This window comes from Cynara cardunculus (assembly GCF_001531365.2).
Source record: "Cynara cardunculus var. scolymus isolate 2C chromosome LG 3, CcrdV1, whole genome shotgun sequence".
Lineage (NCBI taxonomy): Eukaryota > Viridiplantae > Streptophyta > Magnoliopsida > Asterales > Asteraceae > Cynara > Cynara cardunculus.
In genome coordinates, this window is record NC_037530.1 from 7,437,554 (window position 1) to 7,450,053 (window position 12,500).

General features: G+C 33.3%; 1 protein-coding gene across 1 annotated transcript in view; it reads left to right on the top strand.

Moving 5' to 3' along the window:
• The window catches only part of LOC112508713 (G-type lectin S-receptor-like serine/threonine-protein kinase At4g03230), an 8,143-nt gene extending 7,129 nt beyond the window's left edge, over positions 1-1,014 (top strand). Inside the window, exons 11-14 of the mRNA XM_025113422.1 lie at positions 3-86; positions 174-411; positions 603-753; positions 826-1,014. Coding sequence (XP_024969190.1) covers positions 3-86; positions 174-411; positions 603-753; positions 826-1,014 — 662 coding nt within the window. The remainder of the gene's footprint in view (positions 1-2; positions 87-173; positions 412-602; positions 754-825) is intronic.
• Positions 1,015-12,500: the final 11,486 nt, after the last annotated feature.

The window sequence follows — 12,500 nt, forward strand, 5'->3', positions numbered from 1 at the left end:
GCTCTTGGGATACAGCATGAAGGATCATGAAATGATACTACTCTATGAATACATGCCTAATAAAAGCTTGGACCGTTTCATATTTGGTTAGCCTTAATTTGTGTATATATAACTCGTTTATTTACAACTTTAACATCAACACAACAATCTGAAATTGTGATTTTGATTTCAAGATAGGACACTTTGTATGTGTCTTGACTGGGCAACGCGCTTCGATATCATCATGGGTATTGCTCGAGGAGTTGTCTATCTTCACCAAGATTCACGATTGAGGATTATTCATAGAGATTTGAAAACGAGTAATGTGTTTTTAGACAAGGAGATGACTCCCAAGATTTCAGACTTTGGTTTAGCAAAGATAGTTAAAGGTAGAGAAACGGAAGCTAGAACGGGCAGAGTTATCGGAACCTAGTAAGTGCATTGCACCCAAATCTGGTTAAGCTAGTTTTGTACGGCCAAATATTTCTTGAACTTGTTAATTTGTGCAACTTGTCCTTGGGAAAATAATCGTGTTCCTTCGAGTCCATTGTAGCTCTTGAATCTTTAGAACATGTGGACTTGTATCGATGATATACATGGATTATGGTGTTGTTCATTTGCAGCGGCTATATGTCTCCAGAATACGCACTAAACGGCTTGTTTTCAGTACAATCCGATGTTTTTAGCTTTGGAGTAGTTGTACTCAAGATTATTAGTGGTAAAAGAAACACCGCTTATTATCAGAATCAACAAGCCTTTAGCCTTATATCCTACGTAAGTTCTTTAAACCCAAATCTTAATTCCTTTTGTTTTGAAAACTAATCTTGATGCCTACATTTCTTTCAGGCCTGGGGTTTGTGGAAAGACAAAACACCATTAAATTTACTGGATCAAGCATTAGCCGAATCATGCAACTCGATTGAAGTATTTGTTAATCACATTAAACACATAACAGGATTTAATCACATGATCTCAATTGAAAACGTAAACTTAAAACTTACTTGGAAAGCCAATCTTGATAGGATTGTTCATTGACGAAGAAGACACCATTATCACGATATGACTTCGAAATCTTATTCTCGTTATTATGCCTTCTTCTTGATGGATAGATTTAGAGGATAAAATTATAGTGTTTTGGGAGAGAGAGAGTTTTTGATCTCTCCTTGAATATCCCCTGTACGTGAGAAAGCATTAAAGAGAAAAAATAACTTTACCATCTTATTTATATGGCAGTTACTTCCATCAAGTAACTAATTATGRCATGATGGTATAATTAAGGGTATAAACCATAAATATTTTTATTTACCACAATTTATAACATAAATGGTCCTAAGGCCACATAAAATAGAAAATATTCCAACATTCTCCCACTTGGACTAGTGACCATTTATAATTAGATTCATCATAAGTTTGGTTGAATAAATACTCATGATACTTTGTACTTATACCATAGCAGAAAGATACATTCATGCATGTCAATATCAACATGAGAACCCCATCAATCATACTACGATATATATATATATATATATATATATATATATATATATATACAGAGCATCAAGAATATATCAAGTCAAAATCTCAAAGACATAATGTGGTAAATAACATAGTTGTCTATGAATCAACCTAAATGCGCATAATTCATAATTMTAGACAAACTTCAATAATATATACGAGGAAATTATAATCAAGCACTTGTCTTATGTACATAAAACTTACTAAAGCAATATGCTAGAAATAAATTTATATAAGATCTCGTCCTAAACCCATTTTGACGACATGTTCTTGAAATACTTTGGGTGGAAGACCTTTCGTCATCGGATCCGCTAGCATGTCATGAGTGCTTATATATTCGATACAAAGGTTGTTTTCCTCTACTCGTTCTCGTACAAATAAGTACTTTGTATCGAGATATAATCCAGCCCCACTTGAACTATTACTATTCGAAAAGCTTACGGCTGCAGAATTGTCACAGTATATCTTCAATRGCCTTGATATGGAGTTTACGATTTTGAGTCCTCTTATAAGGTTTCTTAATAACATTCCATGGCATGTCGCATTATAAACAGCAACATACTCTGCCATCATAGTTGAAGTTGTCGTCAATTGCTGCTTATGACTCCTCCACGAAATAGGCCCACCTGACAGCATGAAAATATATCCCGAAGTCGACTTTTTATCGTCTTTGCATTTTGCAAAATCAGAGTCGGAAAATCCAACGACTTCTAGATCATTTGTTCTTTTAAAAGTTAGTTTGTAATCTTTAGTCCCTTGAAGATATCGCAACACCTTCTTAGCGGCTTTCCAATGATCTAGGCCTGGATTAGATTGATACCTGCCTAGMATACCAACTATATAAGCGATGTCGGGACGTGTACAAACTTGAGCATACATCAAGCTTCCGACTACAGAAGCATAAGGTATTAACYTCATTTGTTCCTTTTCTACCTCTGTTTTTGGACATTGAAAAGAACTGAAAACATCTCCCTTAACTACAGGAGCAACTGAGGGAGAGCAATGTTGCATATTRTATCGATGAAGTACAMGCTCAATGTACCCCTTTTGGGACAATCCCAATGTCCCCATGGTACGGTCTCGGTGGATCTCTATTCCTATGACATAAGAGGCTTCTCCGAGATCTTTCATRTCAAATTGACGTGAAAGAAAGCGTTTTGATTCATGCAAYAAATCAACATTATTACTTGCCAATAGAATGTCATCGACATAAAGGACAAGTATAGCAAAGTTCCTCCCACTCATCTTGAGGTATATACATTGATCCACTTGATTTTTAATGAAGCAATTTTTCTTCATGACTTCATCAAATTTTAAGTACYATTGACGAGATGCCTGCTTAAGCCCATAGATTGACTTTTTCAGTTTACAAACAAGATGTTCTTGACCCTTAAGCTTAAACCCTTCAGGTTGGGCCATATAAACATCTTCATGTAAATCTCCATTAAGAAAAGCGGTCTTAACGTCCATTTGATGTAACTCTAAGTCAAAATGAGCTACGAGGGCCATCACGATCCGTAAGGAATCTTTTCTTGAAACAGGAGAAAATGTTTCCTGATAATCTATACCTTCCTTTTGAGTATATCCTTTAGCAACCAATCGGGCTTTATAACGTTCGATGTTTCCTTTTGGGTCAAGTTTAGTCTTGAAGACCCACTTGCATCCTACGGGTTTCGCACCCTTTGGTAATTCAGCAAGTYCCCATACATCGTTCTTACTCATAGAATCTAGTTCATCAATCATAGCTTCATTCCAATGAGAAGATTGTTTGCTATTTATTGCRTCATTATAGGATATAGGATCGTTACATTTTCCTAAGTCAATATCGACCTCATTTAAGTAGGTAACATAATCGTCAAAACCGGTGGGTCGCCTAGTTCTTTGTGATCTCCTTAAAGACTGGTGAGTTTCTTGAGGCTCAATATTAATTTCTTGAGTATTCTSAATGTGTGGAATTTCAACATTTGTCTCTAAGTTTGTTACACTTTCATTATGAGACATAGGTTGAACATTGGAGTCTTCAAGTGGTGTATTTATCGAAACAGGCACATGTATTAGTGGTGTTTCTTCACRAACCTCTTGAAGATCTATACCACAATTTTCAATACTATCATCATTTTCACAATTCTCAAGAAATACGGCATGTCGTGTTTCTACTATCCGAGTAGTATGTGAAGGACAATAGAATYTGTATCCTTTTGATCGTTCGGGATAACCAATGAAGAAGCAACTTATGGTCTTCATATCAAGTTTTCTTAATAGAGGATTGTACACTTTAGCTTCTGYCGGACAACCCCACACCCTTAGATACCTTAAGCTTGGTTTCCTCCCTGCCCATATTTCAAAAGGAGTTTTAGGAACAGCTTTAGAAGGAACTCTATTTAGGATGTGAACCGCCGTTTTTAATGCCTYAGTCCATAAAAATTGAGGTAGGTTAGTGTTTGCCAACATACTTCGTACCATGTCCATAAGTGTTCTATTTCTCCTCTCAGCCACTCCGTTTTGCTGAGGTGTGCCTGGCATGGTATATTGGTTCACTATTCCGTGATCTTTACAAAAGTCAAAGAAAGACCCTGGAACTTGACCCACATCTGTATGTCTACCATAAAACTCACCCCCTCTATCCGATCTGAMTACCTTAATTTTGCGGTCAAGTTGATTCTCAACTTCGGCCTTAAATGTTTTAAACATTTCAAGTGCTTCAGATTTCTCTTTAATTAGGTACAAGTACATATAGCGTGAATGATCATCAATAAAGGTAATAAATGATTTATTTCCACTTATGTCCGCGGGAAAAGGTCCACAAATGTCGGTGTGGATTATTTCCAATAACCGAGAACTTCTTGTGGAACCTTTCTTATTCCCTTTTATCATTTTTCCTTTAATGCATTTAACACATTTATCAAAATCTGAAAAATCGAGATTCGGTAACACTTGATCTTTCACGAGTCTTAACATTCTATCTCGTGATATATGACCTAAGCGTTTGTGCCATAACATCGATGAATTTTCAATATCTCGCTTTCTCTTATTCAAGTTATCATTCACATTGAATGATAATAAAGATTTTGAGAATTGATCATCTAAACATAATCTAAAGAGGTTTCCCTCTAAACAACCAAAACCAACAATATCAGAATTTAAATAAATAGTAACTTTACCTTCATTAAAAGTAAATGCATATCCATAATCATTCAACTTAGGTAATGATACTAGATTCCGAGTAATGCTCGGTACATACAGAGTGTCATACAGATTTAAACAGAAACCTCCTTCTAGTAATAAAGRTAAGGTTCCTACAGCTTCCACGTTTAAATCAGCTCCATTCCCGACTTTAATCGTTCTTTGGTTTCTTTCCAATTTCCGGATTGTACGGAATCCCTGTAAAGAATTTGAAATGTGTACCATGGAACCAGAATCAATCCACCATGTATTTAAAGGAACGTTAATGTTAAGAGATTCATAAATCATACAAGTATAAAGATTACCTTTCTTTGTTAACCATTCTTTGAAYTTAGGGCAATCCCGTTGAAAGTGCCCTTTCTTGTGGCAAAACTTGCAACGGGGWSTACCCTTAAATTTACTCACACCTGAGCTTGTACTTGCACCTGTTTTCCGGACTTTAGAACTTTCCCCTTCTAGGCTTTTACCCTTCCTCTTAGACGGAGTTATAGTGGTGACATGAGCAACATCGGGTTTTTCAATTTTAAGGCGCTCTTCTTCTTGTACACACATGGCGATTAGTTCGCTCATCTTCCACTTCTCCTTTTGTGTATTATAGTTGATCTTAAAAGGACCAAACTGTGTAGGAAGAGAAGTCATTATGAAGTGAACCAGAAATCCTTCACTAATCTCCATATCCATACCTTTGAGCTTATTTGCCATATCACTCATCATCATGATGTGCTCACGTACACCACTAATGCCATCATATTTAGAAGTTAACATCTTGAGAATTAGTGTACTTGCATGAGCCTTAGAGGTACCCTTAAACTGTTCTTCCACAGAGTCTAAGTAGGTTTTTGCGTTGTCCGAGTCAGGAATGGCTCCACGAATAGCTACAGAGATGGAATTCTTGATTATCATGAGAGACATGCGATTTGATCGCTCCCACTGTTCATGCAAACGCTTTTGCTCTGCCGTACTCTTATCATTAAGTGCGGCAGGAGGATCGGTACGTAATGCATGATCAAGATCCATCACTCCTAAAGTTAATTTCACTGAGTCCCTCCATGTGGCAAAGTTTGTACCAGTCAATGGTTCAATGCCGTAACTAGGTGTTAAAGTGGATGCTGAAATAATAGGGATATTAGATATATGCATAGATGAAGCTAAATGATCTAACAGGATATAAACATATCAATGAAGCATATCAGTGTAAACATATAACCTATTATAAACACCAAAATAATAGGTTTTATAAGATATCGTGTCCGGTTATCATCCTCACGTTGGTTCGGTTGACAACCAAACTTGAGATACCCATAACTAAACTAAGCATGCACARTTATCACATATCACCTTTGGGCAGAGATGTAATAAAAGAATATTATGCTAATAATTCATCAATTAAATTATCAACCAATTCGCCTTTGGGTTCATTGAGTGACAATTTAAACGATTTATAATCCGACATTATTAGACATTACTTTCAGTAATCTTCCGTTGGGCCGATTACTTAAGTCGATAATGAATATTTTGGACAAGAAGTTTTTCATAAAATCTTGAAGATAAATATTCATTTGACGTAATGTAAGTACGTACATCATAAAATTGGTACAACATCTAATAAATTAAAACCAAGTGAGGTTTTAATAAAAGTGAATATGTGATTGTGATTGGTACATAAAAAATAAAATAAAAATTAGGGCAAATCACTTTACATGAAAGTGGCGATAACAACAGTGGGGTTTACCCCCTTCTTTTTGTTAATCTTTGTCTTCGTAAACCAAGGAAAAACAAAAGCATTTGTAGATGATTATTAATAGAACAGGAAGATTCCTTTTTCTCATGTAACAGATGAAGGCGATTGCAAAATGTAAGAATATGTATATACGCATATCGTGAAATAACAATTAGGGTTCATGATTATTAGGGCATATTACATAAATTAAAACCACGCTCTGATACCACATGTTAATCACATTAATCACATAACAGGATTTAATCACATGATCTCAATTGAAAACATAAACTTAAAACTTACTTGGAAAGCCAATCTTGATAGGATTGTTCATTGACGAAGARGACACCATTATCACGATATGACTTCAAAATCTTATTCTCGTTATTATGCCTTCTTCTTGATGGATAGATTTAGAGGATAAAATTATAGTGTTTTTGGAGAGAGAGAGTTTTTGATCTCTCCTTGAATATCCCCTGTACGTGAGAAAGCATTTAAGAGAAAAAATAACTTTACCATCTTATTTATATGGCAGTTACTTCCATCAAGTAACTAATTATGACATGATGGTATAATTAAGGGTATAAACCATAAATATTTTTATTTACCACAATTTATAACATAAATGGTCCTAAGGCCACATAAAATAGAAAATATTCCAACAATCATAACCCTTCCACTAAAAAATTAACAGTCAATATTTGAGGGTTAATTGTGCAGCAACAGATAATTCGTTTCGTATGATAACAACTAGGTGGAAGATAAATGAGTAGTTTTGTAACTTTTACAAAAATGTGACAAACAAATTATAATATGTGCTTGTGTGAACTCATGTGATTTACACAAACTATATGCGAACCCATATGATTCACATATGAACTATATGTGCATATGTGAACCCGTATAATTTACATATGAACTATTTAACCAATTCAAAAATGGATTATATGTGCATATGTCAACCCGAATGATTCACATATGAACTATTTTTAAGTCATTCACATATTAACTATTTAATTGATTCACAAATTAATTTTAGAGTCACATATAGCATTATGATTTTAAAATCAAAATCAACATCTTGCTCAAGATTGTTTTCTAGGTTTGGATTCATATTGAAACAATCATATTAAATCCAAGAAATAAGTTCCAGTATCAACAAATTACCTACGGTTTGATGATTTTACAACTCGATTAGACATCGGGTTGCTTTAAATTGAGTTATTTCGTGTTGGGTTTGTTGCTTCAAAAGTTCTAATTTGCTTCAAACTAGTCATTGGGTTGCTTCAAAGTTTTGGGTTGGGTTGCTTCAAAACCATTATTGTTCGAACTATAGACTAGCAAATTCATCGATCATTTGTTGTTGGCCTCAAGATCCAAAACTCAGCTATTTGGGGTAGTCTTAATCTGCTATCGATAACTTTTACAATTGGGGATGGCTGATTCGACCTCGAGGAGATGAAGCTCCAAGGGTTATTGGTTATGGAACTAGGAAAACCGTTGTACATTGATTGGGGAGAAAGTACTACAATGGGTAAAGCTCTTCGGGTTTGTGAGCAAAGAAACGCTACAACCAACCTCATGGAGTTCGATATCTTGAGCTTGATTTGGGGTATTTTGTTTGTACAATGAATATAATGTTATCTCCCCCGTCCTCTAGTTCTTGGTTCTGATTTGATGTTCTTGATGTGCATTGAAGATGTAGAGAGGTCTAGAGCTAAAGTCAAGTGAAAAATTTTATTTTTAATTTTTTGCTTCCCATTTTTCTCATCGGAGAAGATGACAACAAGATGGTCGTGGATTTGTGGGTGAGGGAGGGGGGATGGAGGGACACTTTTCCTGTTTTGGGTGGAGGTTTGGAAGCCTTGAAGTATCTATATATATACACTATATTATAAAACATTTGACAAAAACTCTTATAAACTATTTTTTATGCACGAAGTACTGTTTATTGATGAATTTTACTTAAAATTCAAGATTACAAGTAATTGTGCTTAAATACAACTTATTAAAGCTTCATATTTGAATTTATGTAACTAACTGCAAATAAACATAATCAAATACAAGATAAACATCTTATTTTAAACATAAAAAATCTAAAATATAATTAGGATAATCATTGAGTTCTACCAAAATATTTAATTATTATCTTTATAAAAAATTATATTATTAAATCTAAATTAACTTACTTCGTTACAAAACCTAAATTAAATTAAATAAAAAAATTGAATTTAAAAAATTACACAAAAAAACAAGAACTTTTAAATTTTTATGTTATTTTTACATATTATATCAACATAAAAAAGATAAAATGAAATATTGAAATCGAGATGTGTCTCGATGCATTGCACAAGTACCCTTCTAATGATATCAAATATATTTTTTTTTTACAAAAATAGTTATAAATAAAAACTATAGTGTCCCTTAGTTAATTAGTTGACGGATTTTTTTATCAATTTCATTAGTAATAGGGACCTAGCTCGAAACGAAATACAAACCAAGACGATGTCCAATGATTGTTTTGAAAGAGAAACCATATCCAGATTCTGAGCAAACCATAAGGACCCATGATGTAATTTACTTTATATATATTAAATCAAACTCAATAGTATTAATTAACATCTTCTATTATTTAATCTTCTTTACCATATAATTTATATTATGTATAAATTTACTAATTTGTTAACATGTCTTTTTTCATTTTTTTAACTAGCTTATCAGCTATTTTTACCAAATGTAATCAACTAGTTTGCTACACATAGCAGAAGCATGACTCATGTATGCATGTAGTATCCAAAAAAAAAAAACAATAACTCCTTAATACTTACTTGATAGATCACCAAAATTTTCCATCATATAATATTAAAGACTAAGCAAACTGAAAAATCAACATGATCTGAGTTAATCGTAAAAGCTTATGAGTACGGAAATATGTTACATGATGCATACATGAGTCATACTTGAAAAAAACATGATAACTCAGTGATATTTCCTTGATCAATCACTAAAGTTTGACATGTAGATTTCAAAGGAAATAAGAACTTAAAAAAATTCATCTCGATTCGAGTTATAAATTAAAAGTTATGATCTCACAAAGATGTTACCACATGCATAACATGGGGGTTCATCGGTTCACATGCAATGGGTTTGGACGGAACCGGTCAAAATGGATATTCGATTTGGTTATTTATTGGATAAATAAATATTTTGAACCAATTTTCCATATATTTCACTTAAAAACACTACAAGATATTAATATAAATCTAAAGTCCAACATAAAACATAAGAAAAATACAGGTCTTGTACATGAAAAATACCAAATACAAATATGATATAAAATATACATCCTTGATATTTGGATGATAATTGGATTGAACAGGTTCGATTTTATTGGATTTTGAATTGTTAGCCGCTAATCAACCGATCCAATTTGGATATCGAAATTTTGGATCTGATCCGATCCGATTCAAGTTTAGACCAAATAAACCTCATCTATATCTTAAATAAACCCTCCTATACATTCCTCTCTTATATATGTCAAAATCAAGAATTTCTCATTTTACAGTTTCAGTGTATTTATTTAACTGATGAGAGTTTGGTTTGTACATCCACTGTTATATTACCTTTCAGACCATTTATTATAGTACAATTTCTAACACAATTTTTTAAATGTTGCGTCAGCTTTAAGAATTGTGCAAAAAATATTTTTTCACAACAATGATTGCTCACTAAAAATTTATCTAGAAAGAGTGTTCGCTTGTATGCCGGAGGGATTTCTTAGAAGAAAGCCTCTCTAGATTAGGGGTTTTAAGGTTACAAAATTTGAGTAAAGCTCTTGAATATGATGACAATGATGTCGAAATCGAGAAGTGGGTCAAAACAATAACATGGCGGTTCGAGTTTTTTTCCCAAGCAAGCGATGCCTCTACGATCGCGTCTTCGGATACTCTGCCACCGCCGATCTTTCCTTCATGGATATATGTAGGGTTTCCACCAATGAACTGCTAAATTTAGCTAATGGAATTGCAATGGAGAGCAGAGCGCCAGTGAGATTGTTCAAATTTCTCGATGTATATGAAGTCGTAAAAGATCTGTTGTTGGAATTTGAGGTATTATTCTCCAATCAATATTGTTTGTTCTTCATGGGTAAGGACTGAGGGGAGAATTAACGATCTGAAAGTGGAGCATGTATTTGAAATCTCAATACCAATTTTCCTCTGAAAAACTATTAGATTAGAAGTGAGATTAGATAGGATTTTTACAGATATTACAAAAATGTCACCATGTTTGATGACCTTTGATTAAAACCCTTGAATGATTGAGATTAGTTCCCATGGTCCTCAACCTCATTAAGGTTTTCATTTGATTATCGTCCTACATATACATATATATATATATATACACACACACACACACACACACACATATATATATATATACATATATAGGGGACTAATCAAATTAGAACTGATTAGTTTGTGGTAACTGTGAGGTCCAATGTGAGCCAATCATTTAAATAATTAATGTTATATTCTAAAATAACATAAAGGGTAAATTGATAATGTTTATAATCATAAAACCCTACTCTTCTCTTTCATCGTGAAAGAGCCGTCCTCCAAGCTTACATAAAAAACAACAGCTTCAACACCACTGCAACACCCAAACCCTCCATTCAAGGATTCAGAAGCATTGTTGTTAGTTGAAAAGTTATAAGCTTGAGGCGTATTAGCAGGCGTTGGAGCAAGAACAACAACCGGAGAGTTCATAAAACATTTATGGATCAAAGGGTTGTGTTCGAAAGAAATCTTTGAGATCACACCTTCTTCTTCGACTTTTTTGTAGGAGGGTTTTCACTTGGCCTCTTAATAAAGACTCACCAGATCCAAGAGTCGTGGCCTGTTTTGATTGGGTGTTCTAAATCATCATTCTCTTCTTCGAACACATTGATGATGGAGTCTTTAAACTTCAAACTTCCCATCGCAAGACCCACGATAGGTGAACCATTTGTTATATCAATAAGTGCGATTGGAGTGAAGGTAAAATACAGTCGAGGAGATGAGAGATGAGAGAGGAGAAGAGGAGAGAGGAGAGAGGAGTTTTTAAAAAAATACCTAAAATGTCCTCTAATTATAATTTTAACTCAAACTAACATAATTATTAATTTTCTAATTTATTCGTTGATTTGTGGTTGAAATTGGATCTCACAGTTACCACAAACTAATTAGTTCTCCCTTGAATGAGGCCCTGTATATATATATATATATATATATACACATATATATATATGGGGGCGTATTCAAGGGAGAACTGAGTTGTTTGTGGTAACTGTGAGAACCAATCTCAACCAATCATTTTAACATATTAATTATACAATTAAAATCAAATTAAAAGGGTATGTTAGTCAATTCCTAATTTAAAATTAAATTTTAATTTTTTAAATGCAACCGTTTCAAATAAAATAAATAATATTGATTTACATTCCTAAAATAAAATATTAATATCATTTAGTGAAATAATTTCAAAAAAATAAATCCATTTGTGTAAACATGTTCATTATTCTGATGAATCACATGAAATCACACATATTTGTTGAAGATTATATCCATAATATTTAAGAATGTTATCACAATGTATCACATCAATTTGTACTAATGTTGTTAATACATCTGCAGATTTTATGTAGCAGATGTGCTGTTACCACAATGTAGCACAGATTGATTATCACAATGTCCAGTCAAATATTATTACAAAGGCTAAATGTTATCACAATGTATCACACCATTTTCTAACAGATTATGATCATCACTAAATGTACCACAATGTAGTACAAATTGAGATTACTCTAGGGCTTAAGGCAATCTTCTCCGTCTCAAATACAGGAAAGTATCTTCACTATATTTGGATTCCAATTGAACAAGAATATTAACGTACAAAATGACCATCTTGCMHTTKTTCATATAWTKTCATTAAATGACAGTAATTTATTTATAGAAATACATTAATTAAGATTCTTTTTAATCTTACCCATTGATTATATAATATGTGGTTGAGATTGGTTCTCACAGTTACTACAAACAATTCAGTTCTTATTTGATTAAGC